This window comes from Notechis scutatus, chromosome 3 (genome assembly GCF_049901735.1).
Source record: "Notechis scutatus isolate UNSWTSFEM ecotype Mainland chromosome 3, rNotScu1.2, whole genome shotgun sequence".
Lineage (NCBI taxonomy): Eukaryota > Metazoa > Chordata > Lepidosauria > Squamata > Elapidae > Notechis > Notechis scutatus.
The window spans coordinates 15,849,361-15,875,060 of record NC_142011.1 but is presented as its reverse complement, the minus strand read 5'-3'; the positions used below and the strand labels follow the sequence as shown (position 1 = coordinate 15,875,060).

The 25,700-nt window shown below is 40.9% G+C and overlaps 2 protein-coding genes across 5 annotated transcripts in view; one reads left to right on the top strand and one right to left on the bottom strand.

Moving 5' to 3' along the window:
* LOC113410386 (serine/threonine-protein phosphatase 4 regulatory subunit 1-like) overlaps positions 1 to 9,974 on the bottom strand; it is a 45,735-nt gene extending 35,761 nt beyond the window's left edge. For 3 of the 4 annotated variants that reach the window (XM_026664928.2, XM_087959246.1, XM_087959247.1), the window contains exons 1-2: positions 9,641 to 9,943; positions 9,255 to 9,299 (exon numbers count right to left, since the gene is read on the bottom strand). In XM_026664928.2, coding sequence (XP_026520713.2) covers positions 9,255 to 9,299; positions 9,641 to 9,647 — 52 coding nt within the window. In that variant the 5' untranslated portion in view covers positions 9,648 to 9,943. Of the gene's footprint in view, positions 1 to 9,254; positions 9,300 to 9,640 lie in introns of all 4 variants that reach the window. The other variant, XM_087959245.1, reaches the window with a different exon arrangement.
* A 30-nt stretch (positions 9,975 to 10,004) lies between these two features.
* Positions 10,005 to 25,700, top strand: part of RAB22A (RAB22A, member RAS oncogene family) — a 26,749-nt gene continuing 11,053 nt past the window's right edge. Inside the window, exons 1-3 of the mRNA XM_026664931.2 lie at positions 10,005 to 10,353; positions 15,392 to 15,471; positions 19,445 to 19,526. Of these exons, the coding sequence (XP_026520716.1) occupies positions 10,318 to 10,353; positions 15,392 to 15,471; positions 19,445 to 19,526 (198 nt within the window). The 5' untranslated portion in view covers positions 10,005 to 10,317. The remainder of the gene's footprint in view (positions 10,354 to 15,391; positions 15,472 to 19,444; positions 19,527 to 25,700) is intronic.

Below are 25,700 nucleotides of genomic sequence, written 5' to 3'. Positions count from 1 at the left end.
GTACATTTATCTTTTCAGAGTTCATAATAACAGAGGCTGGGAGGATGCAGGAGTGTGTGTGAGAGGCACCATGCCAGTCCAGGAAGGTGTACAAGAGGCACAGTACAGGTTGGGATGATGCAAGATAGACACCATTACATCATGTCTGGCCAGATTTGCTTCTCTACCTGAGCAGTGACAGTCACCAGGGGGATACCTGCCTTTGGTATTTGGAACAATATTGTATGGGCACCTAGGTGACAGGGCTGCATTCAACTGGAACAGCCAGCACATCAGCAGGAGGCCTGGTTGGTTGTTCTGTGACAACACCTGCCACATTGAGAATGGCTCTGTGTTTCTTGCAAGCTGCAGTGAGAATCAAAGAAATTGGAGTATGTGCTGTGTGTGTGTCACTTTTCGGCAGCTCCAGAGTTTTGTTCTGAAATAGTGTCTGGCAAAAAAAAACGGAAGTTGTGAACTCTGAAGGGAGTTGGTATTAGTGGTTGGTATTAAGAAATTGGCGGTGGCTGGAATGCAGCTATCTTCCCTCCCCCCACCATCCCATTTGGAGACCAGGGAGATAATTATTTTCCTTGGGATTGTGGGTATAATTCAGAGCTCTAGCTACCACAGTGAGAGCACGTTGGGTGGGGAGGGCATCTGATACATTTATGAGTGGTGAGAGGAAAGGCCTGCTATTTGGGAGTGAATGCTGGGCAGAAGCATCATAAAGATCTGATCAATCCACTTTGCTGGTTGTGTTACCAGGTGATAACATGAAATGTTTTGACTGGAGAGTGGAATGAGAGAGGACAGGAGGGGGCTGGTAAGTGTGTGGAAGAAGGAGCAAGTTATAATATTGTGACAGATAACCAATACAGAAGGCTATGATGGGACTTAGGGAGTGGATCACCAGGGAAAATGGACTCAGCATGCTATACTAATTCCACGTTTCAGCCTCCTATACTTGTTCCTAAGGCCTGATAATCTGACCTTCAGTGGCCAGAATCCATGGCTACTGCTATCGAATTCCAGGTCATTCCATAATAAGGCTTCCCCATCCATGATTGAATAGTGGAGGAGAGAGCCAAGTTGGTGAATATTACGAAGACTTGGTTGGGTGGAGATTTTAATCTGTTCGTAAAATGTGACAAATAGATTACAAGTATGGCATCAGCCGTGACCCCAGGCAGGGGATGTGGAGTGGCCATTATCATTCAAGAATCCCTGGTGATGCTTACAGGCATTGCCAGGCAGATAAACGGGATATGAGACCCTGCTTGTATACTTAGGCTCGTAGGAACAATGGTATCACATGAACTTCCTTGCTATATAGTGGCTTGCTCACTGAAGCTCTTCCTGTCATGCCCCTGTCACAGCCTGAATCTGCGGAGGAAGGAGAGGTGGAATTGGAGCCGATGGAGATTGAGAGGGAAGCTTCAAAGGAAAATGGGGAGAAGCAGACCCAGTCAAGCCAGGACCTTTCAGGATTGGGGCTGCTTGTAGGCAGGGAGGAAGGGGGGCAGGATGACCAAGAGAAGCTAAGCAGTGAACATGAGAGACAGAGCTCAGGCAATGAGCAAGGACCACCCTCTCCTGATCCTCAAGCATGGAGAGTGGAGAGAAGGCAAGAACAGCGCAGACTCAACTATTCAGAAGGAGAGTGCCCCACTCCTCTTCACAAAGCACACCTGGGGACTGAGACTTAAGGAGATGCTGTGGGGAGGAGCATTTGTCGGGAACAAATGCTGAATTCCTGGAGTGTTGATTGCTGACATTTGAACTTTCCTGGATTCATTGCATTCTTTCTGGATTTCTTGCTTTGCAGCCGTGGTGCTCACAGGGTTGGGAGACTATTTGCAGCCAGAGGCCACTTGAGGTATGGGTGTGGATGTGTCATCACTTTGCTCTGGGACTTGGCAGAAACCTGGGAGTATTTGGGGAAATTTGGAGCAATAAAGGGGCAGTTCGAACTGCCTTTGTTACCTCTGTACCATGCCCCAGGTACAAAAAATATAACTCAGTGGTATACAGGTGAAACTCGAAAAATTAGAATATCATGCAAAAGTTCATTTATTTCAGTAATGCAACTTAAAAGGTGAACCTAATATATCACATAGACTCATTACATGCAAAGCAAGATAGTTCAAGCCGTGATGTGTCATAATTGAGATGATTATGGCTTACAGCTCATGAAAACCCCAAATCCACAATCTCAGAAAATTAGAATATTGTGAAAAGGTTCAATATTCTAGGCTCAAAGTGTCCCACTCTAATCAGCTAATGAAGCCATAACACCTGCAAAGGGTTCCTGAGCCTTTAAATGGTCTCTCAGTCTGGTTCAGTAGGAAGCACAATCATGGGAAAGACTGCTGACCTGACAGTTGTGCAGAAAACCATCATTGACACCCTACATAAGGAGGGAAAGCCTCAAAAAGGTAATTGCAAAAGAAGTTGAATGTTCCCAAAGTGCTGCATCAAAGCACATTAATAGAAGGTTATGTGGAAGGGAAAAGTGTGGAAGAAAAAGGTGCACAAGCAGCAGGGATGATTGGAGCCTGGAGAGGATTGTCAGGAAACGGCCATTCAAAAGTGTTGGGGACTTTCACAAGGAGTGGACTGAGGCTGAAGTCAGTGCATCAAGAGCCACCACACACAGACGGATCCTGGACATGGGCTTCAAATATTATATTCCTCTTGTCAAGCCGCTCCTGAACAACAAACAACATCAGAAGTATCTTACCTGGGCTAAAGAAAAACAGAACTGATCTGTTGCTCAGTGGTCCAAAGTCCTCTTTTCTGATGAGAGCAACTTTGGCATCTCATTTGGAAACCAAGGACCCACAGTCTAGAGGAAGAATGGAGAGGCACACACCACAAGATGCTTGAAGTCCAGTGTGAAGTTTCCACAGTCTGTGTTAATTTGGGGAGCCATGTCATCTGCTGGTGTTGGTCCACTGTGCTTCATTAAGTCCAGGGTCAACGCAGCCATCTACCAAGAGATTTTGGAGCACTTCATGCTTCCTTCCACAGATGAGCTTTATGGGGATGCTGACTTCATTTTCCAGCAGGACTTGGCACCTGCCCACACTGCCAAAAGCACCAAAACCTGGTTCAATGACCATGGGATTACTGTGCTTGACTGGCCAGCAAACTCACCTGACCTGAACCCCATAGCGAATCTATGGGGCATTGCCAAGAGAAAGATGAGAGACATGAGACCGAACAATGCAGAAGAGCTGAAGACCACTATTGAAGCATCCTGGTCTTCCATAACACCTCAGCAGTGCCATAGGCTGATAGCTTCCGTGCCACACCGCATTGCGGCAGTAATTGCTGCAAAAGGGCAATATGTACTGAGTACATATGCATGCTTATACTTTTCAGAGGTCCGATATTGTTCAATGTACAATCCTTGTTTTATTGATTGCATGTAATATTCTAATTTTCTGAGATGTGGATTTGGGGTTTTCATGAGCTGTAAACCATAATCATCACAATTATGACACATCACGGCTTGAACTATTTTGCTTTGATGTAATGAGTCTATCTCATATATTAATTTCACCTTTTAAGTTGCATTACTGAAATAAATGAACTTTTGCACGATATTCTAATTTTTTGAGTTTCACCTGTACAACCTGTAAAATTCAAATGACCAGAAACTAAATATAGGTAGTCCTCAACTTACAACAGTTCCTTTTGTGACCATTGGAAGTTACAACACCACTAAAAAAGTGACTTATGACTGTTTTTCATTCATATGACTGTTACAGCATCTCCATGATCATGTGATCAAAATTCAGATGCTTAGCAACTGACTCATATTTATGACAGTTGCGGTATCCTGGGGTCGGACAATCACTTTTTGCAACCTTCTAACAAGCAAAGTCAATGGGGAAGCCAATTGTGTTACTAATTTAACAACTGCAGTTTATTCACTTAATAACTGTAGCAAGAAAGGTTGTAAAATGGGTTAAAACTCATGTAACAACTGTTTCACTTAGCAAGATAAATTTTGGGCTCACTTGTGGTTGTAAGTCAGGGACTACCTGTATCCAGAATTATTACCTCATCAGCTCTGCCTTATCACATACTTTCCAGTTCTATGGACAGATATATCAGCAAAAACCTCCTATGGGATCCCCACTCTCAAAACTCACAGCAGAGACTATAATGCAGTATCTCAAAACTATACCACTTCCACACATGCAACCAAAAGTATGAATTCTGTATGCAAATGACACCCTTGTACATAATAAAAAAGAACTAGAAAAGACTCATGAAGCAACCAATATCTTTAAAGGAATACAATTCAGAGGGGAAGTAAATAACACCACTACATTTTCTAGATGTCCCCATAACTAGAGGAAACAACAGCAAATTAGAAACACATCTACAAAGAACAACCCACACTAACCAATTGGTCCATCACTAAAGTAACAACCCAACCTCCCACAAGAATAGTTGTGTAAGAATATTACTCAAAAGAGCACAAACACACTGCAGGAACACCAGAAAAAGGAAAAAGCTTATGTAACATCTTCCAACAACATGGATAGCCATGCAATTTTATCAAAAAGTGCTTGATCACTGAACCCACTACAGTAAAATGAACACAATGAAAAAGATATTACCATACATCAAAAATAACCAACAGACTATTACAGAAACATGGCATCACCATAGCACACATGTTCTCATCATATGCTAAATCATAAGTAAACCAAAAAGCCCAGTAATCTAAAAATAAGTGTCATCTAAACATACCGTGTAAAGTCTGCAACAGCCATTATATAAGACAAACAGGCAGAAATTAGCACAGCACATGCATGAACACCAGTTAGCAATCAGAAGACAAATTAAAACTCAGCTGGGAAACTTTGAAGCCTTCTAGACCAGGGGTCACCAATCTTTTGGACCTCAGGGACCACCAAACTCATAATTTTAAATCCCCTGGACCACTAATATGAATTTTGACTGATGAGTCAAAATGAGGGAGGGAGAGAGAGAGAGAGAGAAAGAGAGAGATCTGATCTAACCTCTCTCCCTTTCTCTCTCTCTCTCTCACACACAAACACACAGAGGCAGGGGTGGGATTCAAATTTCTTAACAACTGGTTCTTGGGCGTGGCCTAATTTGTGGTGGTGGCTTTGTGGTCATGTGACTGATGATGGGCATGGCTTGCATGTAAATATAAATATTTATGTAAATATTGAATTTTTTATAAAAAAGAGCGACTTTTACTCAAAATCAGGCAAAGCAGGCAGGCAGATTGAGTTGCTCACGGAATCAGATTCAGAGATCTATCTTTCTGCCTTTGGCTACCTGAGTCTGTCACATAAAATTTGCTTGCAAGCAAACTCATAAAATTTGCTAGCAAGCAAACTCACAAAATTAACTCACAACATACCATGTATGTAAATATTGAATTTTTTATTTAAAAAAAGAGCAACTTTTACCCAAAATCAAGCAAAGCAGGCAGGCAGATTGAGTTGCTCACAGAATCACACATTCACTTAGAGATCCGTGTTTCTGCCATCGGCTATCTGAGTCTTCACTGAATAATAGAACCTTTAGTCCTGGGGGGGGTTCGGCTCTTCTTTTAAGCAGAGATCTAAAGATTAACTAGAAAGCAAGAAATCCAACGATTTCCTTCTTTCTAGCTAATCTAAACCTCCCGGCAGAGCAGAACAGCTGATAGTCGGGGAAAAATAAGGAAAAATAGCAACTTAGCAGGCAAGTTTGCCAGGTAAGGAGTGGACAGGCCATGTGGGCGGCGCAGCCTGGATTAATTGCTTTGGGGGTGCTCTGGGGGTGACATTTCTATGTGGACCATCAAAATTTTCTCGTGGACGCCCAAGTAGGCCGCGGCCCACCAGTTGGCAACCACTGTTCTAGACTATGCCAAATCCAAAAAAGCTAAAGATTCCCAGAAGTTTGGCATTCAGACAAATCAGTCACCAATAGAAACACAAACTAACCACTGCAAAATAAACAAAATAAACCATATTACACGCTATTAAACCATATTACACACAAAATAAACCATATTACACACCATTCAAGAGACAATAAAAGGGGAGGGGGACAAACATCAGAACATATCCTCTCCAGCACCCAAATAAGCAATAAACAAGGTACCACCAAGAGAAAACTACATCCCCACCAGCACTGGGAAGGCAAGCTGTCTAGGTAGTCCTTGACTTACAACCTTTCACTTAATGTTTTGAATTAATGACAGGTTCAGAAAGGGAGCTTTACTTCTGACCATCACAAAGATTGCACACATGTTCATAGTCATGTGATCACAATCTGGGTGCTTGGCAATCTGTTCGCATTTATGATCTGTTGCCAAGCACACTGTGACTATGCAATCACCATTTAAATATGCTCTGCCAGATTCCCCACAAATTCAATGGGGAAGCCAGCAGTAAGATTGCAAATGGTGATATTTGCAAAGAGAACTTACACTCGGGGTCTGGATGTTGGGTGAAAGAGCTGCTTGCCAAAGGATTTCAGTTCCTGAGCAGGGAGGGAAGGAGGACAAGATGCCTCATGGAGAGGGAGTCCCAGCAAAAACCATACTTGTCTTTCCACTGACAGGTAAAGTCAATGGGGAAGCCAATAGGAGGTTGCGAATGGTGATTTATGATCACGAAAGACTACAACCACTCAGGATTCACCTAACAATATCAACTGGTTTTGTCATCTTGAGTTCATGCAGTCATGTGACATCACACCTTATGACTGTGTCATCAAGTGATGGAGTTCCCAGTCCCAATTACAACTAGTGAGCAAGGGCTACCAGTATAGCCTGCTAATCTAATGTCTAAACTTGAAATTTAAATGTATATTCCTATCTCTAGACTGCTTCTCTATGGAACAATCAATACAGCTTTCTTAAAGTCTAAAAGAAAGATGAGTCTGCAAGATGAGTAGTTCAACTCCAACTAACAAATATAATCTGTGACAGCCTTGGGGTCACAACTAAATACAACTATTTAGCTATGTGGCCGGATATGGTCATAAATTCAGAACAAAACTCAATGAACAAAACCCATGTATTTTGAGTTTAGGTTAGCATTTTAACCTGAACCCTGTAATTACAGCCTATTTGTTACTATCAAAATAAACAGGATCCAAGAATTTATGTTATTCAAACTACAAGATTCTCATTAAATCAGCAAAAATGAGCAGTTTGTTTTGTTGCAAACTTGCTGTTACAAATAAAACAGGAAGAGCTGTGGTGGTGCAGTGGTTAGATTGAAGCACTGCAAGCTACTTCTGTTAACTGTCGGTTGCCTGCAATTTGGCAGTTCAAATCTCACCAGGCTCAAGGTTGACTCAGCCTTCCATCCTTCTGAGGTGGGTAAAATGAGGACCCTGATTGATGGGGGCAATAGGCTGACCCTATAAACCACTTAGAGAGGGCTGTAAAGCACTGTAAAGTGGTATATTAGTCTAAGCGCTATTGCTACTTATAAAAGGTGATAGAGTAATTATGAGGACAAACAATAAAAGAATAAAAATAAAATACCTGGTGATACCTTTCCCACACTGTTTACATATGAATTTACATGCATATACGCATGCAACTGTATGTGTTGTATATGTGCACAATGCTCTATTGCTTTAAATTCTCTTAAACTGTTTGCAAAATATTGGGAGCTAGGGTTTGCTTTGGGTTTCTTGTGTTCAAGCATTCCCACAATGAGATAATTGCACCTTGTTTCCCTTCCTCCCAGTGTCATCTTGAAAATGAGAATCACATCTGAGGGTCAGAGCTTTCCTTGGAAATCTCACATCTTCAGGTATGTCTCTGCCTTTGAAAAACAAACACAGTACAGAACCTGGAACTGTCCCATTGCTTTGCATCAATCTAATACAATAAGTCTGCTATGAAAGACGCAAAGACAGCACTCATCAGTGACCCACCCCCCCATTTCCTGTCTCATGACCTAGAGATGAAACACATCCTTTGAGAACTCTGTCTTAAAGGATGTACACATTTTCTCATATAGAAAGGAATACTTATTAAGATGAAGTGTATTAGACAAATATGATCTGAAAATAAAGTCTAAGTCATGCTTAAAATATAAAAACTTGACAATTAAGCTTTTAATTTAGAATGTAAAATTTAACTTTTCTGTTATATATTCTAAATGATCTGTGATTAATGTGTGTATACACACATGCATGTATGGGTGTGTGTGTGTGTATACATACACACTCCAGTAAAATATATATATATATATTGAGAGTAGGCATCAGAATTTCATTCTTAATTTGTACTAGTGTGTTCACAGAAAAAATGACAGTAAAACTTACATTATCTTAAAATTTCCTTATTTAACATTACAATGCTATATGTTAACAAAAATTAAGAGTTCATACGGTATTATAAAAATCAACAAAGGTTTCAAAAGCAAACTCAGTACAAATCTACCAGGGTTGCATTTTAATGACAGCACCTTCAATTCACAATTACCTGCTACAAGTTATTCTTTAAACTTAATTGATGCTGCAACCAATTTTTGCCAGTCACAGACAGCAAGAGAAACAAGCATGTAAACATGTAGATTCAAGCATATGAGTATTCCCCCCCCCCAAAAAAGGATACTTCTTTTCTTTTTAGAATTTTTCTGCTAACCCAAAACCTTTGTCACCTCTCCAATGTAAAACTACATACTATAGGGATTTATACTGCTTTATGTTGTTTTATCTATTTCAAGAAAACTGCAAAATCTACCAGTATCATAAATTAATGAAATATATCAGTATCTTTATTCAGATATCACAAAACTGCAAAAGATTAAGATTGCCTTTTAGGTATGTGTGATTTCACTCCCCAACATTTCCAGGAGGCTAAGCTTCATAAAAACTCCATACATCTGCTGATTGAGGGCCGGCTTCACAAAGATAGGTTGCTCCATTCATCCCATGACACTGACAGGTATGGATTTAAAACTGGAGTAGTCAAGCTATACAAATCAAAATACAAGTCTCCAGTATCATTCAAAAAGGTACAACTTTTTAACATACAGCTTTTCCTACAAATAGCCACTCTCCTTAAGCTAGAGAGAGAGAGAGGAAGGATCGACATCCTAATCTTTATGCCGTAATCCTCTTCCACCTCTCTGGGAGGAAATTTTAACAAGCAAAGTCAGAGCTTCTCTGAGAAAGCCACAACCACCATCACCACCATTTCACTGCCATTTTCCTTTTCTTTGCGTGTGTGTGTGTTTAAGAAAAATTTAAAACAAGTTACTCACAATCATCTAAGTCATCCTGCAAATCCACAAAATACAAAGGGATCCCTACAAATGAAAACAAGAGTAAGAAAGAGAGAGAAGACACGCGGGGGGGGGGGGCGTTTGTGTTGCTGTTGTTGTTCCACAAGACCGGGGAGGGGCGGGAACGGGGGGGGAGGGCAAGCATAAAACACACAAATAAATGAAAGCCTCAAGAGCAGCACATGAAACAGCAGCCCCAGACGCCATGGCACCGCCATTTTCAAACAGCCTCTGACCTTCCCACATCCCCCCCAAGCAGCAGAAGAACACATATTTAAAAAGCTGGCGAAAGAGAGCAGTGGAAGGGTGGTGGTGGAAGGAGAGAGACACCCAGGTAAGCAGGTCGTCCCCACCCCACCACTTACCAGCCATTTTGAAAGGCGCATGGGTGGGGAGGAGACTGGGGTCCAGAGAGGACGGCCGAAAGGAGGAGCTGCCGGCTTTATCCCGGTCGCCTTGGGCAGCGCCCTGCCTCCGCCGCTCGCCCGAAGTCAAACGTCAATGGCTGTCTCCGTGGACCGAGCCTTCCTTCCCCGCCTCTCCTCCTCCTCCTCGCCCGGCTTCCAGTCTTGAGGCGGGTGGCGGGGTGTGTGTAATTTAATAGCGTTGAGGCGAGGACTCCGCGAAGCCGAGGCGCGCCTGGAGAGCCGGAGGACGGCCCGCGCGCCAACATGGGCGTTTCCTTCCTTCCTCCCTCCCGGATTAGGTCACTGGGAAAAAAGGCCCGTCACGTGACGCTCGACGCGGGGCTGTCCAAGATGGCGCGCGGCCTGTGGGCTCTGAGGAGAAGGAAGAGGCGCGTTCACCTGTAGCCCGGAGCCGAGAGGCAGGGCGTGAGGCTCTTTCTCTGGGCCCCGCCTTGGGAGGCCTTTCCACCCCCCACCCCCCTTTTTTTTTTCCGGCCGCCTTCTCCGGAGACTCCGTTGGGTAGCTGCGGGGCGGCTTTTCCATGTGAAAGTCCCGCGAAGGGGGTGATGGTGTGGCCGACCGGCGGCGGCGGTTCCTAAAAAAAGCAGCGGCGACCCCCCTCGGTTCTCGAGTGATGGCTCTGCGGGAGCTGAAAGTTTGCCTCCTTGGGGTGAGTTGGAAAGGGCGTGGAGGACAAGCGTGGCTTCTCTTTTCTCCTTTGTTCAGGCTGGTTTTAAAAGTTCGTTTTTGCGTTTCGGCAGCGCCTTCCTCGGAAGAAGGACTGGGGTTTTGCTCTCCATGAAGCTCGGCTTAATGGCTCTCTCTGGTCATCGTTACCTTAGTTGTGGGCTGGGAGGGGAATCGCACCTTAGAATTGGGGTCGTCTGTTTCCCCCCACGAGAAATGCCTTAACAGCTTCACCCCAATTCTCGGCAGGTTTCAAAACGGCGTATTGCCAGGTCGGTGTTTTTAGGATTATCGTCTGACAGCCCTTCGACTTCTGAAAACTAACAATATGGACTTGGGCGGTGATGCTCCTTTATTTTATTTTTATTTTTTAATTTCAAGCAGTTCCTCATAATGCATTTATTGGGAGTCCAGCCTGAACCTCCCTCTGTGGGATTTCTTTCCAAATATGTGCTCAAGGCTGCAACTTTTAGAGGTTTTGTTCTTTCTTGGAAAGGAAAGGAATTTCGTAATTTGTTCTCCAACCAATTCCACAATAATTACTTGCAATATTTCTGGGCGGAAAAGCAGTGTTTAAAACGTATGTGCAAACTCCTGGTTGACAGATTCTGAGATGAGTTTCGAAAATTCATTTTAAAAGTATGTAACAAAATCCTTTATTGTAAAGGAAACGGGATGATGGTCAAGGCTATGGGACTATTGAATAGAATGAATCTTATTTCTGAGGACAAAGTCACAGGATTTCACTATAAAATGTTAATATCTAAATAACAATTTGAATTAAAGCCCAGTTATGAGAGTGGCTTACAGGACAAAATATACAATTTTCCTGAAAACCAATATTCTCTGTTTAGCAGAATTGTTTTGCATATGAAGGAATTAGGTACCCTATGATTGGTACAGGTAGTCCTTGACTTATAGGTGAGTGAGCTGCACTGGCTCACTTACCTATGGCAGGAAAGGCCTTAAAATGCGATAAGACTCACAACAAATATTTCACTTAGCAACATAAATTTTGGACTCAAGTGTGGGTCATAAGTTGAGGACTACCTGTATAGAACAAGGCAGAATATGTTATATATTTTTCATTTAAATGGAGAAAAATGTGTGTTTAAGAACATGGAAACAAACAGAAAGATACCTTTCCTTTTTCTTTAGAAATACAGGTAGTTCTTGACTTAACCATTCGTTTAATGACAACAGCACTGAAAAAATGACTTAGGACTGGTTTTCACCCAACCATTGTAGCTTTCCCATGGTCAAGTGATCAAATTCAGGCACTTGGCACTTGGCATGTATTTATGACAGTTGCACTGTCTGGGGTAGTGATCACTATTTGTAACCTTCCTAACTGGCTTTTGACAAGCAAAGTCAATGGGAGAAGGCAGATTCACTTAATATGATTCACTTAACAACTGCAGTGATTTGCTTAACTGTGGTAAAAAGTTGTAAAATGGGGTGCAACTCACTTAGCTGCCTTGTTTAGCAACATAAATTTTGGATTCAATTGTGACCCTAAATTGAGGACTAGCTGTACCAGCATTATTGAATCCCAGAATCTTCAGCTAAAGCTATAATTATAATCTGTTTACAAAATTATGAACTCACAGCTGCCAGTTCTTTAGTTAGTGTTGGCTTTCATACCAAGTTCAAGTTCTTAAGAACCTACCTAGCATATTGTAATGTATCCATGTTATTATTTTGTCTTGCCTTTTCTGTATATAACTGAAGACTCCTCCTCCTATTTATCCAGTGACAACAATCATGTGATATGGATTGGATTAAAAGGGTTACCCAGCCGGTTTTCATGTCTAAGGAAGACTGCAACTCAGTTTCCTGGTTTCTAGCCTATCACCTTAACTACTACACTTTAAACTTTTTTTAAAAAAAAAAACTTTAACTGTGGCATGAAGTTTGACCATAGGCTCAAGCCACAGGCTCCAAAATCATGACATTACTGTTAATGATGGGGATGGAGGGGGTTATTGTTTTTACTCTTTGTATATTGAGGTTTAATTTTATGTAAGCCGCCTAGAGTCACTGAAAGAGAGTGGGCGCCCATCTAAATAAATAAATGAAGTCATAGATGCAACATGAGCATTGGATATTCACTTGTGAAAAAAAACAGGCTGTTTGTCCAGTTTAGCGTGTCTACACAAAAATAATTAGAGAAACATCACTGTACTTTCTCAAATACTTAAACCATACCTTCTTAATGATTTCCCTCCTCAGGTTTATGAATGCATACATAACCTTTCATTAAATAGGGAGAGGTTGAATGAATAACATCACCTTTTACTAACACCCTTGAAATACCTAAAACACCTTCTTTCCTATCCCAGTTGTTTAGTAGACATATTTTTAGGGTGGATCATTATATAGCTGTTGAAAATAGTCTCTAGTAAAGTATGTTACTATGTTTACATGGCAAATGTTTATTTGGGAAACCATAGAATGTTATCTAAAATAAAACACTAGCAATAGAAAATATGAAGGCCATTTAACTACTTGCTGCTTTTGGAGTTTTGCAGCATCAGTTCAATAGCCTTTGTGTTTATATGGTCCAGAAAGTTGGGTTCACTGAGTAAAGTTAATTATGAGTGCATCTATAGTTTAGTTTACTTTATTGTCATTGCACTTCTACAATGAAATCAAACACCATCTTCAGTACACATCATGACCATGAAAATAAACACAAACACACCTCCTTCATACTCCACGCATTGAACCTAAAACCCCAACATCACACTGCAGTATACAGTAGAATTCAAAAGAGCTACTGCCTTGGGATAGAAGCTGTTTTTCAGCCTATTTGTGCTTATTTTTATTATTCTGTACTGTCTGCCAGATGGTAATAGTTCAAAAAAGGGTTCCCAGGATGAGATGGTTCTTTCAGAATGTTTTGAATTTTCTTAAGGCAGTGGGAGCTATAAAGCTCTTCCAAAGAAGGGAGAGGGCAACCAATGATCTTCTGGGCAATGACGTTAACCCTCTGGAGTGCTTTCCTATCTGCCACTGTGCAATTGGCAAACCATGCAGAGGTGCAGTAAGTTAAGATACTCTCTGTGGTGCAGCGGTAGAAGGTCACCAGCAGTTTTCCATTCAGTTGTTTTCTGAGAAGGCAGCGAGCGCCTCCCCGCTGGACCCTCTGCTCATCCTGCCAGGGCCGCGCCAGAGCCATGCAGGCTGGGCAGAGCCAGGAAAGCGAGCCGCGGGTGCGCGCCCGCCTGCCAAGCGAAAGAGCCGGGCCAACCCAAGCTTGGCTTCCTTCCCAAGTACCTCCAGCCCGAACCCAAAGGGGCCACCGGGACAGGCCGCCCAAGGCAGTGATAGCACCCACCCATCCGTGGACAGGGAGGCAAGGCGACGGCCTGCGCCGCGTCCTCCTCTGAGCTGAGCCCCACTGAGTCAGCGCCTCTGCCTGATGCCCGTTCCGCTGCAGCATTTGGAGCTGCCGGCGCATTTGGAGATGCGTGCGGATGGGGACGGGCTAGGCGAGGGGTGGAAAGGAGCTTTGGGCTCTCTCCGCCGGCAAGGGAAGCAGCGCTGCCATCACCTAGCCTCGCTGTCCGCGGACGGGTGGGCGCTATCACTGCCCCGGGCAGCCTCTCCCAGTGGCCCCTTCGGGTTCGCGCTGGAGGGACTTGGGAAGGAAGCCAAGCTTGGGTCGGCCCGGCTCTTTTGCTTGGCAGGCAGGTGCGCACCCGCGGCTCACTTTCCTGGCTCTGCCCAGCCTGCACGGCTCTGGCGCGGCCCTGGCAGGATGAGCGGAGGGTCCAGCGGGGAGGCGCTCGCTGCCTTGGTGAGAGCTCTGCTGCCGGGAAGGAGGGCCTGCCTGTCAGCTGCACTGGGCGCCCCAGGCGAAGCTCTTCGTGCTCTGCCCAGCACCAGGCAGGGATGGTGGCTGGGCGCTTCTCCTGAGGTGGGTCAATCCTGCGCTGCGGCCCCAGGAGATTCGCCTCCCCACATGGGGTTGGGCTGCCCTCTCGGGCAGGGGAGTCTTTGTTGTAGTAGGGCATCGTTTTTAAAATAATTGGCTTTGCCTTCGAAGGCAAAGGGAAGGTGGCGACAGGAGTGCCTGAAGCCGAGTGTCTCTGCTGGGCTCCAGTTGCAGGGAGGAGCCCTGGCTGGCCGCATGTGGCTGCGCCAAACGCCATGGTGTTGCTCTAAACGCCACGGCAGCAAGGGAGAAGGGAAAGCAACGGTGGCAGAAGGTCTCCTGATACGAAGTGCCCCACCAACGCCGGGGTCAAAAAAAAATAAGGCCCGGCCTTATTTTGTGAGAAACACGGTAATAGATTCAAATAAGGTACAGGTAGCCCTCAACTTACAACTACAATTGAGCTCAAAATTTCTGTTGCTAAGTGAAATATTTGTTAAGTGAGTTTTGTCCCATTTTATGACCTTTCTTGCCACCATTTTGAAATGAATCACTGCAGTTGTTAATAGCATGGTTGTTGAGTTGCCATGGTGAATAGGCGGCAATACAAATCAAATCAAATAAATAAATAAATAAATAATGAAACTGACTTCCCCATTGACTTTGCTTGTCAGAAGGTCCCGAAAGGTGATTTCTTTTTCCAAAAAATATCTTGATCCTGGGACACTGCAACCATCATAAATAAGAGTCAGTTACCAACTATCTGAATTTTGATCAGGTGAGCAGGGGAATGCTGCAATGGTCAAACGTGAAAAATGGTCATAGGTAACTTTTTTCAGTGCTGTTGTAACTTTGTATGGTCACTAATCAATTTTTTGTAAGTAATGTCTCTTGTTCAGGTATCAAGAAGTTGCTAGTTGAGATTTTAAGAATCCTTCTTTATCTCTTTAATTGTTTCAAATGATTTAAGGCATTTTTATTATTCAATGGGTAATGTTTAGATTAAGATTTTTTTGGGGGAAAGAAACTGATTTATCCAAATTCATAGAAGTTGGATGGAAAATGCTGAAACTAGAGCTGCTTCTAGAAATACAGATAGGAAGATTGAAATTTAAAATTACCTGTTTCGTTTCTCTTTAAGGACACGGGTGTGGGCAAATCAAGCATTGTATGGCGCTTTGTAGAAGACAGCTTCGATCCAAACATCAATCCAACAATCGGGTAAGTATATAAAACCTGCCTCTGCCTGCTGGGCTGGGGCCCCAAGGGGGAGTGGCATCTTGGAAGTGGCTAATGAATTAGACTGAGCCCCACCATGCACATTTTATTCCTTTTCCCATCTTGATTAATTGAATTTTATCTGAATTTTAAATATTTGGTTTTTATTTATTGTTTTAAGGTTAGGATTAGGGATAATTTTATGAGTGTAAGCTGGGTAGAATCATCTTGACAAGATGGGCAGAGTAGAAGTTTAATAATATTTTAAAAAATAGAAGTTTCATATAAAACAATGAGCTAGGAAGCTAAGCATTACATAAAGTGTGTGGTTTTTTCATAATTTTATTAAAGATTTTAGTTAAAGTAATAAAAGTGAATATATACTAAACTTGCTGACCCTACCACATAGTCAGGCACATGTAGTTAGATGGTTTCCCCGAAGTAACCAGGCTCTGTGGCAGGAAGGGCTTTATAGGTGATAACCAGAATCTTGAATGACACCTAGAAGCCAAGTGGCAGCTAGTGTAGCTCTCAAAGCAGCAGAGACATCATTGCACATGCCACTATATTCAGGGCCACCTGTATTTTTCAAGTGGTCTTCAAGGGTAGCCACATATAGGCTGCATTACAATAGTCAAATGGAGGGTAACTAAGACTTCAGTGACTACCTGAAAGACTTCCCAGTGCAGGAACAAGTGTAACTGGCAAACCTGTGTGAAGGCTGTCTCAGCCACGGCCCAAGAGGACCCCTCAGATTCCACAATAGTCTCTCATGGAGAACTTCAGTATAATTAATGACTAGATGGAATGTCCCCAAACGAGGGAGGGTATGTCAAAGAAATAAAATTCTTGATTTGTAGGATTGAACTCGAGGCTGTTCTATCGAGGCCTATACAGGCAGGCACTGGATCAGGACAGTGTGATCTTGTCAAATCAAGATGTGTAATTGGATATCATCAGCACATTAACCTTATCCAGTGGTTTCATGTAGATGTTAATAAAAGAGAGTGTCAAGCCCTATTGCACACCACAAGTCAGAGGCTGATAATGTGTCCTCTCACCCAATCAGCACTGAATGAAACTGGTGAGGTATTATATTGGAGTCTGCTATCCTGCACAATTAGTCAATTGTCTGTCTTTAATGATAAAAGAGTTGATCAGTGGCAGTGCAACTTCTATGGAGATGACTTTTACTACCAATGAACTGATTGTTGGATGAAATGCTATGAAATAATATTTCCATACAGGATTTGTGATAAATCATTCTAACTGAAGAATAAGTGAGAACTCAAAGAATTCCCTTGAAAAAAACAAAATGGATTCCTTCTTAATTTTACCTTCTGTAGGAATAATGAAAACAAATATTTACAATAATTCCTAGAAATAATAACTTCATTACTGATATTCTATTGTTTTTGAGAAATAATTGTACCATAACACATTTTAGATTACTATAAGCTATTTGGTCTATTTGGTTATGGAACTTGCCATCTCCTGTTTTGGAGATACTTAGTATAGAAGTTGTACTTGTCAGACTGCTACTGCAGATTCAGAGCATTGAGATAGAACTTTAAATGAGTCCATCCTAAATATGATTATGGTACAGTCTTGGTTATGTTACAATATATTGTGATGTGATTCTTGTGTTTTTTATGTTTATTAGTTATTTTGTGGTTTTAATTCTATGTACATCCTTGTTGCGAAATCTGCTAATTGAGCAGCCATATAAATTATTTCAATGAACTGAACTGAATATTTGTTAAACCATTTTTGAGAGCAGTACAGAAAATTATTTTAGAAAATGGATTGCGAATGCAAATTAGTGGCTGTTCCATTACTTTACCAACATTGCCATAAAGATTTCAGAAAAATTTAAATCTTAAATTTACATTCTATATAAAGCCAATTTTACTATTTAAATTTCATTTGTTTAAAGTGCTAATTTTAACATAATGTAATAGTTGGAATACTTCTGTTTTTCTTGGTTACATCCTATCTTCTAATGCCATTGATGTAAGATGGGTTTCCACTTCTTAGCTTATATGAAGACTTAAAGGCTTCCTGTATGATCAACCACAAGTGCCTATTTCTCCAGTATCCACCCCATCCCATCTTATTTCCACATTCAGTCACAGTACACATAGATATGTGGAGAATCTGAATTTATTTTATTTTTATCTCACCTTTATTATTTTTAAATGATTCAAGACAGCAAATATCCTTAATACATCCTCTTCCTGTTTTCCTCACAACATCCCAGTAAGGTGAGGTGAGATAAAAGAGAGATGGAGTAGCCCAAAGTCACCCAGCCAACTTTCATACCTAAGGTGGGAGTAGAACTCACAGTCTTCTGGTTTTTAGCCATGGACCTTAACCACTAAACCAAACTGGCTCTCATCCTGCAAAGTATATCCTGTATCCTGTATATCCTGTATCCTGAACTCTGTAAAATTAAATCATTTATTTTTGACCTTTCAAAAATCCATATAACTAGTTGGTATCATTTTTTTCCCAAATGCCTTCTAAACAATAGGCAATCCCGCACATTTGTTTTCCTTCAGTTGAAGACACCAGAGACTTTGAAAACTGTGGTTACAGATTTTTTCCTTCCAAACTCATATCACTTTATAAATCATGAATTTTGTTCAATATTTGAAATGTGGCTTAGTAATTTTGCAATAAAAACCACTTAATAAAGTTTGAAGCTATTATTCTGCATCTTTAGGATGATTGCTCACATTTTAACAATGCCAAGAAACAAACTTTCATTTCACAAACGATACCAAGAATAACCATATTGTTCTGATTAATGATACACAAAACTACATCTACGTTTAGGTTTTTAATGTTGCTATTTGCTAAAGAAAATAAAAAGATATAAATTTGTGTGAATATTTATTGCTCATGGCCTATTTAAATAGTCTTAACCGTGTATTTATATCATACTATGGAATTGTTTAGTTGAATCAATTTGTCTAAAAGAAAAGAAAGTGGACCTTTTAACTTATAGAGTAGTATACTCAGGCAAAATTGCTCAACAATCCTCCTCCACTCTAGACTCTTGAGTAATTGAATGCTGCTCAAGTATGCAATGAGAAGCAATTCAAACCATTATATAATTGGTAGAGAATGGCAGTCCTTCCATTCTTATGGTATAAATTACAACATTAAAAGTATGTTATATCGATTTATTTTGCCCTCTAGTTCCAGTTTCTGTTTTGTGTTGGTTGCATGAGGATAACTTTGCTAAAGTTTTCATTGGGCAATGTTTGCCTTAGATAATAAATTGAGATGTTTCTGTTTTACTAAGCAAAGCATGTAGATGTATCATGCCTTTGATTTAATAGGTCCAGTAGGAATTGAAATGGCGTAAATAGAGGCTTTTAAGAAAACGAATAAGCAGTTTCTTGTGCCCAATTTTAGCAAAATTCTGTCCCATGTAGCTCTTCCTAGTAATAAAAAAAAGGAACCAGTCTTGTAATATAAACCCTAATGAAGTAACTTGAACTTTGTGCACTTTCCTCCCTCTTTAAGATCTGTTATGAAAAGAAAACAGAATGGATACTTCAATCAATTTTAGTTGTCTAAAGCAAGGGTCCCCAACCCCTGGTTCGCAGCCTGGTGCCGGGTCACAACCTGTTCGTATCCAGGCCATGGAAGTGGTGGGTGAGCGCACATGTGTGCACGCATATGAAGCTGTATTTGTGAAAGCGGCACATGTGCAAAACCATCCACCCCCACCCACCCCTTTGGTCCACCAAACCAAAAAGGTTGGGGAACGCTGGTCTAAAGCATTTATCTTGTCTCATATGTTCACTTCTAGATAAAGAAAACATGAAATATACACGTTTTTCCTTCCCTCCCATCTTTAAAGTTATAAAATTAATCTAAAAATATGTTTTATGAGAAATATATTGATTTTCAGTTCAGGGCTTTCTTTGTTTTATGGTTTATTCATACATAACATTCTTTTCAGCGCGTCTTTCATGACCAAGACAGTACAGTATCAGAATGAATTACATAAGTTCCTAATATGGGATACAGCAGGACAAGAACGAGTAAGTAGATAAAGCATTTCTAAATGGGGGTTGATGACATCTTTCTCTGTGACCTACTTATCGTTGGCTGTTATTGTAAGGGATTTTTGTAATGATCATCTTAATTAGCAGGAGTCTCTTAGATATAGTATAGATGTTGTAATAGGGAATTTCAGAATCATCGTCATTGTTTTGTGAAATGATATCATGAGATAAAGGATAGATAAATGTCTTAATAGATATATTATTTCCCTGCTTCATTGACCTTTCAGTACTTTTTTTTCAAATTCAAAAAATAGTCTTATTCTAATATGTCCATGAATTAAGAGAAAATAAGAATGAATTAGAAAACAATTGGATGCATAGTAGAAAATGCATAGGAAAAAGGTATCCTTATTTAACGTATACTAGTAATTACTCTATAGGGCATGGATCCACACTAGCTGTATGTATTCTGTTTATCTCGTGTATTTCAGAAAGTTTGATGAGTCTTTAATGATAAGACAGCCTGGGCATGGTATAGCATGTGAACTTAGACTCATAGCAGAAGGATGATTACGTTTCCTCTTGCAATTGCTATTTTAAAATCATTACAATTTTCATTTCCCCATTCTTGGAAATGTGGTTTTAACTAAGTTGAATTAACATTTGCCAGTAAAAAACAGGATCAAAATTCTAGCTTCACCCCCTTGGTGATGTAATTATATCTTCTAGAAAAAAAATATCTAAAGACAAAGTCTCCATTGCTCAATTCTTCCTTAAATGATGTCCTGCTTGAGGAAGACTTTCTGTGCTTCATTAATATTTGCCCACTTAGGGTCCCTGCCCCCCCAGTGTATGGATCTAAACCTGTGACTTTCTTGGAAGCTGTACGCAAAGCGTTTGAAGAGGCACTTCACAAAACATGTTGGCTCCTCTTGAATACAGAGCTGCTTTGGGGCCTTTTCCCTGATCAACTTTTTGTATACGTGTAGATAGTAGTTCACTGGAGCTGCTAGCAAAGCAACTCTACATTATGGGTGGAGTGGGATTCAAATTTCTTAACAACCGGTTCTGTGGGTGTGGCCTAATTTGTGGTTGTGTCTTGGTGGTCATGTGACTGGCTGGGGTGGCTTGCTGACTGGGCATGGCTTGGTGGTCATGTAACTAGCTGGGCATGGCTTGTATGTAAATATTATAAATATTTATGTAAATATTGCATTTTTTATAAAAAAAACAGCAACTTTTACCCAAAATCAGGCAAAGCAGGCAGGCAGATTGAGTTGCTCACAGAATCAGATTCAGAGATCTATCTTTCTGCCTTTGGCTACCTGAGTCTGTCACATGAAATCTGCTTGCAAGCAAACTCATAAAATTAACTCACAACACACCATGTATGTAAATATTGAATTTTTTATTAAAAAAAGAGCAACTTTTACCTAAAATCAGACAGAGCAGCCAGGCAGATTGAGTTGCTCACAGAATCACTTAGAGATCTGTTTCTGCCATCTGTTACCTAAGTCTGCACTGAATAATGGAAGCTTCAGGCTCAGCTCTGCTTTTAGATTAGCTAGAAAGCAAGAAAACCAACGATTTCCTGCTTTCTAGCTAATCTAAATCTCCCGGCACAGCAGAACAGTTGATGGTTGGGGGGAAAAAAGGAAAAATACCAACTTAGCAGGCAAGTTTGATGGCGCGCATGCCAGGTAAGGAGTGAGTGGGCGGGGAGGGGCAGGACGGGTCCAGCCAGTGGTGCGATTTGCCGGTTCTCCGGCAGGTAGATGACCACCCCTGGTGAGAGTGCATTTTGCGTGCACATGTAGACCATTTCCTAAAAACCTCAGCTATGCCGCCGAGACAGCTAACAAGCGCTATGCGCAGGTGCACAGCGTTTGAAAATCCTCTTCTTTCCTGCTTTTTCAACCTCAGTTGTGCCAGGCAAAGCAGCTGAGGTTGAAAAAGCAGGAAATAAAGAACAGCCAAGAGCCCGGGCGGGCGGCTGGGCCAGACAGAGCATCTGTTCTTCAGAGCTACCGGTTCTATAGAACCGGGCTGAACCGGTAGCATCCCACCCCTGATTATGGGCAACCCCTCACTACAGGAAGACCAGCCTTCTGGAGGACAGTGTCATGTCAGCATTTTGAGGAGAGATAACACACACACACACACACACACACACCACACGTTATTTACATCAACACACTTATAAGTGCTCCTTTGAGTGTTTTGCACAGCCATAATATGTAATTTTTACTGTTTGGTATGTCCTCCATTTTATTTTTGTGTTTTCTCTTGAATCCTTTCCACGTCGTGAATTTAACAAACAAGTAAATCACCTGTCCCTAAAATGTAGGTGTGTCCTTGCCTCTTTGCTTACTAGATATTTTGTGATTTTGAAGTATGAAACACAGGGTAAAAGTATGGCTTTTTATATAAGACCAGTAGTTAATTGCCTCAGAATTCTTACCAATCTTCAGGTCTGAATAACAAAATAGACTTTAGAATCTATTTTCTTAAAATATGTCTTTATGTAACTGATTTTGCCATGCTTGAAAAAAGAGGATTCTTTTTTGAGTAAAACTTGCAGCTCTTGCAACAAAAATAACGTGATGTATATATTGTTAGCTCTGTGACTCAGATTTTGTGATCTTCTCCCCTTTTGTAGCAACTATAGAAAGGGTCAGTCTGACTAAGAATAAAAAACATTCAGCTTCAATTTCCCACTCAGCCTTGAACCTAATTGCTTTGAGAAATTATTTGCATTGATTTTCTTGCATAGCATGGCACAAGTATAATAAAACTATATATAATATCTCCTTACAAGTGGCTAATATACCACTCATCTGCTTCAATTGCTCAGTAAACAGGATTGAAATTTATATTTTATGATATCTTTTTTCTCTTACTACATCTAAATAATGTATTCTAGATCTTTTACTTCAAGTTTTAAATTGCTTCAAGTTACAAATACAAATGAGAGCAACTTTTTTCCTTCTATCATATAGCACTTGACACTTATATACTGCTGAATAAGATAGGATAGGATAGAATAGAATTGAATTGAATTCTTTATTGGCCAGATATGATTGGACACAGAAGGAATTTGTCTTTGGTGCATATGCTCTTAGTGTACATAAGAAAAAATAAAATACATTCATCAAGAATCATAAGATAACAACACTTATTGATAGTCATAGGTTACTTATAAGCAATCAAATCATACATAGGTTACTAATACCACATTATAAAAAATATGTTGAGACTCTTTTTTTCGAAAGTACAGAGAAGAGCAACCAGGACGATTAGGGGACTGGAGGCTAAAACATACAATGAATGGTTGCAGGAACTGGGCTTGGCTAGTCTAGGGAAGAGAAGGACCAGGGGAGACATGCTAGCAGTCTTCCAATATTTGAGGGGCTGCCACAGAAAGGAAGGGGTCAAGCTATTTTCTAAAGTGCCTGTAGGCCAGACAAGGAATAATGGATGGAAACTGAACAAGGAGAGATTTAACCTGGAAATAAGGAGAAACTTTCTGACAGTGAGAACAATCAACCAATGGAGCAGCTTGGCCTCGGAAGTTGTGGGAGCGCCATCACTTGAGACTTTCAAGGAGAGACTGGACTGCCATTTGTCAGAAATAGTGTAGGGTCTCCCGCTTGGGCGGGGGGTTGGACTAGATGACCTAAAAGGTCCCTTCCAACTCTGATTATCTGTTAATACGCAATCAAAACATACAAGGAAAACAAATAAAACAATATAAATTGTAAACATACAAGTAACACGGTTATAGTGATAAGTGGGAAGAGATAGGTACTAGGAAGGATGAGAAGAATAATAGTAATACAGTCTTACTAAGTAATTTGACGGTGTTGTGGGAGTTAGTTGTTTAGCAGAGCAATGGCATTTGGGGAAAAACTGTCCTTATGTCTAGTTTTCTGGTGTTCACAGTGTTTTACAGCTCTCTCTAAGTGGTTTACAGAATTGCATGTTGCCCCTAACAAACAGGCTCTTCGTTTTAGAGCCTCAGAAGAATAGAAGCTGAGTCAACCTTGAGCCATTCAAATTTCTGGAGTGAGCAGTGAATTAGCCTGCAGTACTGCATTCTAACCACTGCATCACCTCGGCTCTTCAACATCAGAGGTGTCAAACTCAAGCCCCACAGGGTGCTTAGAGCTGACCTGTGGGGCCGGCCTGGAAACAGCAAAGGACTGGCCCGCAATGCCTCTGCCAGCAGAAATGGAGCTCGGGTGGGGGCTGAGCTCCATTTTAGCTGGCAGAAGGCTGCAGGAGGTCATTGCAGCTGAAAATGGGGCTCACATGCGGCCTCCCAACCTCCATTTTAGCTGGCAGAAGGCTAGCAAAACAAAATAAAAACAAAATAAAAGGAGAAATGTTTCCCCTTTTGTATTTGAGCATGCAAGAGGGGACAGGAAAGGAGAAAGGGAAAGAGGAAAGACAAAGAAAAAAGAAGGAAAGGGTTTGAAGGACTTCGGCGACAGACAGACATCCGCGATCATGTGCGGTTTCTGTCTGGGCTCGCTGCTGGAGCGCCCCGAGCCGGCTGGTTTCAGGGCTAAGCCACCCCGTAGAGGTGGTGAAGAGGGGGGAGACCGCCAGCAGGGTCGAGGAGAGCCGCATCTCTCCTCCTCAGCTGGCCATTACTTCCTTTTCCGAAGGCGGTTGCAGCAGTGGTCAGAAATGGCCACCACAAAGGAAAACTCGACCGGAAAAGAATGTGCAGGAGGAAGATAAGAAGTGAAAGTTTTGGCTGACCGGGTTAAATTGTAAAAGCAACAACTAAGGTACCCTGGAATTTAAACTTACAAAAAATAACATCGCTCCCAAAGAAGAGTCGGAAGCAGCGAAGGAAAGTGAAAAGGGAAAGGTTTGGCTTTTTTTTTCTTCTCTCTCCTTCCCTATACTGACAACTAAGAGACTTAAATAAGAAATCGGAAAAATCCGCTTTGACATCAATAGGCAATTAAGCTGAAAATAAAAAAAAAAAATGCCAAAGGGATAATAAAGATTTCTGGACATTAAAAGTTTTCTTTTTCATAAGCAGGAAGGGAGAGAAAAAAAATAAGGGCAGGATCTGGAAGAGGGAGGAGACTGCCTGGAATTAAAAAGAATCTACAGTAAATCTTCAACAAGACTTCTAAAAGATACATTTTAACTGAAACTTTGCAACTAAATAGTAACCCCAGGAAGAGAAAGTGGAAAAAAAAGAGCAAAAAAGAAACAGCTTGCGTGTATTTGGACTATTTGGTGATCTTTGGATTCTTGGTTATTATATTTGAATGACTAAAATCAATCGGGTGGTTGTTTAAAAATTTATACAGTGGCACCACTTCTGGATGAATTGAAAATGGAACTTAAAAAGTACAAAGAAGATGCACAAGAAGGGAAGGGTTCTTTTGGCTTCGTTTTTCAATTCTTAGAAATGGAGATTTGGAACTATGAGAAACAACAAGAAACGACTGCAAAATAAGAAGACTGGGACAAAGAAGAAGCCATCTTTAATGAACAAGCAATTTTATGTGGGGAAGAAAAAGGAAAGGGGGGAAAGAGAATGGAGAATTTAAGACTTAAAAAAACAACCAAAGAAAAGAAAAATAATTCAAAAAATAAGTATAATACTGGAAAGCAACAGAAAAGGGGAATACAGAAGAGAGAAATAGAGGTAGAGAGACAAGGGGTAAAAGGGGGAGAGAGAAGAAGAGAGGGAAGAAGGAAAGGAAAAGAAGTTACAAAGGACCGGAGCAAGATATAGAGAAACAGGACCTATTTAGAGATAAAGGGTGAAAATTAAACTGAAAAGGGGATTCTGTAAAGGTACATAAGATTGTATTGTTATATTAGTAATAGAAATAACTTTAGAAAATTGGAAACAACGTATGATTAAAATGAGGGATAAAATAGTTAGTGTAATTTAGTGAAATGTTTGTGAATAAAATAAGTGGAAAAAAAATAAATGAGAAAATTGAATTAGGAAGGAACGGGAACATTTTAATTAGTTAATGTTTTATAAAATATAAGTGGGGGGGGGAATTAACTATGGAAAGCTTATAATTGTTCCCATAGAAGTATGATATTTAATTGAAAAGTAATGTTAAAGATGTTAAGACTTTAATGAATATTAATATTAATGATAGAATTGAATTGGAATGGAATGTTGTTTTAATTATATATATTTATAATTTTTTTCTTTTTTTAAGA